Raw genomic sequence first — 7,907 nt, 5'->3', positions numbered from 1 at the left:
TGAATCCCCCGGGAAATTTTTCAAACACTTGTTTTAACAGCCCAATAATCTTCTAAAAAAAATTCTTTTCTCACTGGGACTGGTGTTAGCTCCAGCCATTCAATTATTAGCACACAATATTTTCATTTTTTTTCGGTTGTGGAGACTGCATTCACAGGTTTCTTTCACATTCGCGCACAATTTAAATTTTCTAAATCTGGTAGAAAGGGTGCGCTTTCACCTAGTTATCCGCACATCAAACTTGTCGAGTGAAAAAAAAAAAATCCTTCACAGATCACCAAAAATATAGTATCTGAATGCCATCACTTCCCCCTTCTTGGCTTTAGCATTCTGAAATACTGCATACGACACTCAGACAACTTCCGCCGGTCACTTATAAACCATTTTCTACTATTTTGCTGTTTAATTCCTAGTTAAGTTTATTTTCAATAGAAAAATTTGCTAGAGAAAAATACAAACCCAGCAGTCCAAAGTTTTATTATTATTTAAAAGTTGAACTTTCATCAACGATATTTGATGACTTTTGTCTTTAACGATAGGATACTTTTAATTTTAAACTGTTAACACTGCCGCATAAAAAGGTAGATTTTTACTTCATCCAGATTTATTTGCAATCCATCAACCTCAGGATTTGGTCAGAGGATGGCCAATGCACCATCAACTATCATTCAGGATTTGCCAGTTTCACCACCTACCGATGGAATTATTTGACATTTGCCCCCAGTTTTTACAACTGATCGTAAAATATGTATAATTTTTCAAATTTTCAAAAATCAGTCAGTATGAAAGAACGTAATATCTGGTGAAAAAACGATCATTTCGAAAGAGCGAAAAGAGGCGGCGGGGGTGGCGGGAGGAGAGGTAAGGATTGCCACTTTCAAATGAGACTGCATACTGCTCCTCCTCTCCCACTTTCATTTCACTGAACAAAATCTGATGTTTTTTTTTTGTTTCATTGTTGTTGCTTGATTGATTTATTGTTGCTCTTGAATCTCTTGTGTTTTATTAGTGCATTAACTTGAATTTAGAAATCCTCAAAAGGTATTTAAAACTTAATGTCTAACTATTAAAATATAAAATTTTCATATTCAATTTCTGTTTGGTAGTATTTATGTTCTTGAATCTTTTTACGGCCATCCATTATATGAATGCTTGATGTGATAGATTTCAAACCAAATTAAATTAAATTAGGTCTAAGTTTTTGTTTGAATTTCTTAATATAGGTAAGTTCGAAGTTTCCTAATTCATATTTGAATGATTTAAAATCGAGGGAAAGATGAAATCGTGCAGGAAAATCTTTACTGTGAATCAAAAACTCAATTGTTATTTTGCATGAATTCTTTGTAAACGTAAGTGAGAATAGGACTGCATTGGATTTTGGAATGTGTTAGACATCACTTTGTAAAGATTTAAAATTGATTTAAATTTGAATTTCAGATTCGTCTCAGCCTTTTCCTTTGGTTTTTAAGATATTTTGGGCAACAAAAAAATCAAAATGAGGAACTTTCCGTTTGCGAATCTTCCTTGAAAATGGATTTTATGTGGCATCAACATGTTGTATATTACGATTGAATTTATTTTGTGAAATATTGGTGTCAAAGAGAAAGATTAGAAGTACCAAAGACTTTCAATTGAAGTTAAACGTTTCTTAAGCCCCTACTGGAAAACTGATCATTCCAATGGAAAATGTGACTATTGTGAAAATTAGCAATCTCATTATCCCGTAAATATGTATGAGTTTTTTTTTTTGTTTTCTTCTATCTCACCGAATAAAAAAGAAACTGCAGGCTGTCAATGTATGACTTTAGAAGAAAAAAAAATTCAAGTATTTCAGTGTTATAACCATATCCACTCCCCTATTTGACTATTTCAAATTTGTCATTTTATTAAAATTCAAAACATAATGAAGAATTAAGAAGCTCAGATTTTGAAACAAATACAAAATTTATCACAATTTGCTCATGTAAATTTAGGCATATGAGAGATATAAGTGACAATTAAAAAAAATGTCCCTACATTTCATTACCTAGCTCAAATGATAAGTAGATAAATGGTTAGCAAATTCAAAGTTACAGCTGCTTGAGCTCGGTTGACCGACTTTTCTTCAATCTTGAGCCTTTAAGTGATAGACAAACTCTTTCGTTGACTAAACACCCCCACGGAGTGGAAAATTTTTGGAAATTCAAAAGCACATCTACTAGGGAAAGTTCAAAGTTTTTATAGAAAATCTAGCATTTACGGGTATTTTGTAACGGTTTTTTGCCGCTTGGGGGGGGGGGGGGGGCGGTTGATCACCCCGATCACCTCCCCCATAGGACCGCGCCTGGGATAGGGAGGGGTATGAAAACAATTTCGTTTTGTTTCCTACAGTCATGCCCAATGCGGTTGCGCTTGGAGGTAAATGCCGGCGGTCTAAAATCGAATCATTGCTGGTGGCGTTCACATTTTATACCAATGTCGTAGAAATGTCGTGAATTCATGATTGGAGTAAATGTTGAATTTTGGGTGTAGGTGATATCGTAAGATGTCCTTCTATTTAGATGTTTTTTTTTTTGAAATAACACATTTTCGTTACGTAAAATTAGTTCAATATTTCAAACTTGAACCCGTATTATGTTTGCCATAAGATATAATTTTCTGTCAAAAATTATAAAGTTTACTTTTTATGTTCCTTTTTTTTCAAATTTTATTTTAATTGGAATGGATACCAAAATTCTCAAAATAAAGTAAATGAAAATCTTCCATCGATATTTTGATACGAGTGGTCGAAATTCGTCGACCAGATGGTATTACCAATTAATTTCATGATTGAAACTTAAATCTTTTATGTTAAAGTGCAAACCAATGTCAATGCAAATGGTAATAATTTTACTTTAGCCGTTTTTGCAATTCCCTGTTCTGTTTAACCAGATTCACCACTCCATGAATTGTTCACCCGCAGAAACACTTGCTGTTGTTTCAGTTGACGCTGGGATGTCTTGTTGTTTATGCTTACACAAATCCGAGTGCAGTTTTCCCTGGTTGTTTAGCTGTCCCTACTACTTCTCGGGTTTTGTGGCGATGTTGTTGTTGATGTCGTTTTTGTGTTGTTTGGGTAGGATGGATTCAATGGTGACACACACCCACCACACACCAACATATCGCATCGCATCGCTTGGCCGCCATCATCGCCAGCGTAATGTCGGAGTTTGGTCCAAAGGGCTCTGCTGGTGCTTATGACAGATGATGGGATGGGATACGGTTCTCTCCTGTCCTGTCTTCGGTCCTCAGCCGGGAACCCACCTCAACAGACAGATTTACTGATGATGAGGCTATGAGAAGCTTACCCCGGGAAAATTCCCGGTTCTGTGATCCGGAAAGTAAATAAGGGTAGTAGGTTCCCATCATAAAGTGGAATGAAAAATGGAGCACAACCTTTGCTTACCTTCCGGGGGTGATCATCATTTTCAAAAGTAGTTCAGGGAATTGTGGCCGAGTGAGTGAGTCGCCTGTTTGTCTAGCTGCTCGCCATTCAAAAAGTTCGGCGCCCCATAGATTGGATGACACAGTTTCGTTTCGTTCCTGGCTGCTGCATGTTCATCTTCATTTTGTGGTGTGGTTTTAAATTAAACGACATCACTCTTGGAGATTGAGGTGCTGTGGGAAGTCCCTTGGAAGTAATGTGATTTATTGTTATTTTATTTTTGAAATATACTTCGGCTTTCAGAATTTTTTGAATAAATTAGCGCCAGGTACATCTACAATCCATTTGAAAACAATCAGAATAATATTAACTTCTTTGAGCTCAGTTCCAAAACAATTAGTTTTTTTTTATTTTTAATCCAAACAGTTTGAAGAACAATTTATATCTGATCCCACTATCACCGCCTCCGAGACCGCGATCTCCTTCGCCGAGGACAAGAAGGTTCGCATCCGGCTCGATACCGGCTGCTGCTCCGGGCTCTTTGCCTGGTGCTCCTAACCGTTGAAGTTGAATCCATCATCAACGACGAATCGGTGCAAGTGTCAATGAGAGATGACGTCGTTTGGGCACACTGCGGTTTCCGGAACCGGTGCATCGCTGATTGCAGCCTTTGACACATTCCTTCGTACGCTTCCTCTCCCCAATCAACGTATCCGGTTGCCATGGCCGTGTACACGAATGTCAATACACTCAAAAAAGTTGTCAAAAAAACGACTAACTTATGTCCTCCCATGTCTGCGTACATCATTGCCGTCTGCTTGGTCACCAAACAGTCAAAAATTAGAAATAATATCGTTTGGATGCGACACCACAGTAAAATCATTGCCATTTCTATCACCAGTAGAAATATGATAAACTCAACCAGAGTTTTAACAGATTCGGGCAGCTTCCGGTAGCGCGGCGGGAATATTCGGCACCGGGACAGGAACATGATCACCGAGCTTAAGAAAAGCACCGTTCGGAAATTCAGCTCCAGGGAACAGCAACCCTCGGATCCTTCAGAAGCTGCTGGAGGATCCATGAAAACTAAAACTTTGAAGCCCACGTGAAATAAAACGGCCAGAAAGAGCGCTATGCGACTGCTCATAGCTTATTGATTTGGCTCAGTGGGTAAGACATTGAAGCCTCAGAACAGGTACTGGAAAGGTGATAAAAATTGGGTTTTTTGTTAGATTTAAGGAAGACAAAAATAAAAACTTACGATTTATAAAATTTCCTTTGGCCAATACTGATCAAAACAGGAGACATATTCCAAATTTGTCAAAATATACGAAAATTAACGATGAACGATCGCCTACTGCATTGTTTTCTAAAAGCGTGTTCGAAAATTTAATTTTTCTATCGAAATAATTTTAAATTCCTATAAAAAAGGAAAGTAATTTTTTCAATCGATGCTGGCGCTCGGAATTATTACAAAACGTATGTAAAAGCATTGGAAAGTGATTTGACCTCTTCCAAAAAAAACCGATACGGGGTAAACAGACTTTTCTATAGGAGAAGCCTTTCGAAATAATACAAACAGCAACCATGCTACAGGGCAATACTGACAAGATTGGCAAGATTGGCATAAATAAACCTTATCATGACTGTTGTTTTGGTTGGACGGACAAAGTTGTTCACTTTTCTATTACTTCAAGTTTTGGTTTAATTTACTTTGTTTGAAATAACTAAGCAATGATTTGCTTATCTAACTAGATAACATTAACCGTAAAATAAAAGAAATGAACTGGCACAATTTTTTTTCATAATTGAAAACATGATATTTTCACTTTCAAAATCCCAATTTTTCTAATTTGACAAGTCTTCTGCTCGATTAGAATGATACTGACAAAAAATCAAAATTCCAAACGGAACATTTCGTCTCTTCCCCTTAAGTCTCTTTTATAAGGGGTACCTACACAAAGGGTACCAGGTGGTTTTGTAAAAAATCAGGACAACGCGAGGAAAAAAATCAGAATTTTTAGGAAACTTCTGAATTTATGGGAATAATATGCAGCTCTGCTTAGATTGCTTAAATAAAGGCGTAAAACATGTTCTGTAAACGCCTTAATTAATGCAACTGACGTGAGCAATATCTTGGCCTGCAGTTCATATCGCAGTTTATCACTGATTTGTTCGAAATTTTCATAGTTCAACTACAAATTCAATAAAATTGAGATGTTTTTTAAAATCAGGATAATTAAGGACATTTTAAGACAAATTTTTAAAAATTAGGACAATTCGAGAGTTTTTGAAAAATCTGGACAGTCTTTCGAAAATCAGGACAAATCCTGATAAATCAGGGCACCTGGTACCTTTTCTACACCAAGTCCAAAAGCTAGGGTTTGCATTAACTCTTCAACTTTCTTCAATCAAACACAGTTTTTTAGCTTAAACATGTTCTGAACTTTGGGACAGTCAAAATTTACTAAACAACAGAGGTTTGTACCAATGAGGTTTTTATTTAATTGCATTTAGTTTTGTTCAACTTATTTTTGTATGAACACTGGTTTCTTTTTTAAAGCGATTGTTGTGTACGTTTGAGAAAAACAATGTGAAATAGCTAAATCTAAGTCAGTGGACGGCAACCATTCGAGTTGGAAAAGCCAAAAACTTCAAATTTTCAAAATTTCGGAGTTGGAAAGAGCCATTTTAAAGATTTATTGTATTTGTTTTCAATGTAAATAATCAATCTATATGAATGATCAATGAGCATAACGTTTAAGAAAATAATTTTAAATCCATTAGTATTTTTTTCCAACTTTTGGATTCTTCTTTTAAATCTTTTCTGATTACCATTAAGTACATGAATTTTCTTTTGGGTAGTCATCTCTTCTATCATGGTTTGATTGAATATCTTTTTTCATACGTTGGCATCTATTCAACCAAGAAAGTTTTAAATCCGTATTTAGCTCAAACTTTGCATAATGTTAAAGTGAAAGATTTGAACATATTTACAAACGCAGATTATTTGTAATTTCTTCTAAAATAACATATTTTTTTAAATTATCAGGCTTTTTTTAAACATTCACCAGATTAAGCTTTTCCTCTCCAAAATCTAGAAATATGAGGTGAAATTCAACTAAAATTTGTGTAGTCCAAAATTTTCATTTGCAAAAATTATGCAAGTGACAACTGGAATGGACAATCGTATCTTCAGAATTTTATGCATACAAAAATTTAAAAATCTCATTTTATGTCATTTTTCAGTATTGTGCGTCTAATAGAGTGAAAAATGAAGTTCATCAGATTGCATAAGTTTAATTTATCAAAGCTCGCTAAAGCTGCTGCTGCTTGACCAGAATAAATCTTTAATAATGTTATTTTGTAGCAATCACAGAAAATTCTTGATAAATAATACTGAAACAGTATCTACATTTTAACTGGCAAAATCAGTTCAAGGATACTTTTGAAATTTCAAAACGAGAATAAACAAAAATAAATCAACGGTGATAAACTCCTAATCGAAATTAAAAAAAAAATATGTCCGCCACTGAAACTTCGTTCAAAAATAGTGTGCTTTTAGTAAATATCGGCTTCATGCAACACACTTGACATTTTAAATGTGTTCATAGACTCGAAGGTTTACATTTTTTTTAATATAAAATTTAATTCGAAAAAAGCTGCTTCTGGCTGAAAATGTCAATTAAGTTATTGATAATAAGTGTGTTATCTGTAATTAAGTTTTCAAATAGATTTTCAGATTTGAAATTTTCATTCATTCTAAATGCTGATTCGAGTTTTAAAAGCTGTCAAACTTTAAATGAAATGCTCAATTCTTAGTTTTGGAATTTTGTATTGGAATTGTATGTATCCATTAATTTTTGTAAACCCGTTATTCATTGAGTATGCTTTCCAGAATTTCTCTGAAATCCGGGCATTGGGTTTCTACATTTTAACTCAAATCGGATAATATCCGGACAAATCCAATCAAAATCTATGTATTTTCCATAAAATGGCCAATGCGAAGCTGAAAAATAAACACATTAAAAATGATGTTTACCAAGGCACATCAGCGGCGCACACAGGGGTGAATGCACCTAATAAGCGATCAAAATTATTTGCGGACAAACGGTAAACGATAGACATTTGATGTCTTCATAACATTTTTATATTTTTTGATGATCTATCAAATTCTTAAAAGAAAAAAGTGATTTTTCCACCTCGAAAAGAGATAAAAAAATTATTCCTTGGAATGATTAGTTAAGAGACTTTATGTCTTCCCAAAAATTGTAGATCTGATTATTTTAAGCAACTTTGTTGAAGACATCATAAAGATCGCATGAAAATCATAAAAGTTACGAGCATTTTAAAAATAACGAAAATTTTAACAAGTAATTTTGAGTTTTTATTTAATATCTTTTTTAGTATACGATTTACAAACTTGGTATATTGGAGAAAGTTGTCCAAATGGTTGAAACACACAATTTTGTAGAACATTTCAAATACATATTTCAACTAAGAA

The 7,907-nt window shown here is 34.4% G+C and overlaps 1 protein-coding gene across 1 annotated transcript; it reads right to left on the bottom strand.

Annotated features, from left to right (window-relative positions):
• Positions 1-3,845: 3,845 nt before the first annotated feature.
• On the bottom strand, positions 3,846-4,757 carry LOC129747191 (uncharacterized). Its single transcript, XM_055741240.1, has 2 exons — positions 4,665-4,757; positions 3,846-4,601 (listed from the first exon to the last, which is right to left on the bottom strand). Exon 2 carries the CDS (start codon positions 4,548-4,550, stop codon positions 3,861-3,863), a length of 690 nt encoding a protein of 229 aa, XP_055597215.1. The 5' UTR covers positions 4,551-4,601; positions 4,665-4,757; the 3' UTR covers positions 3,846-3,860.
• Positions 4,758-7,907: the final 3,150 nt, after the last annotated feature.

Source organism: Uranotaenia lowii, chromosome 2, assembly GCF_029784155.1.
Source record: "Uranotaenia lowii strain MFRU-FL chromosome 2, ASM2978415v1, whole genome shotgun sequence".
In the NCBI taxonomy this organism is placed as follows: Eukaryota; Metazoa; Arthropoda; class Insecta; order Diptera; family Culicidae; genus Uranotaenia; species Uranotaenia lowii.
This window is presented reverse-complemented; position numbering and strand designations above follow the sequence as displayed.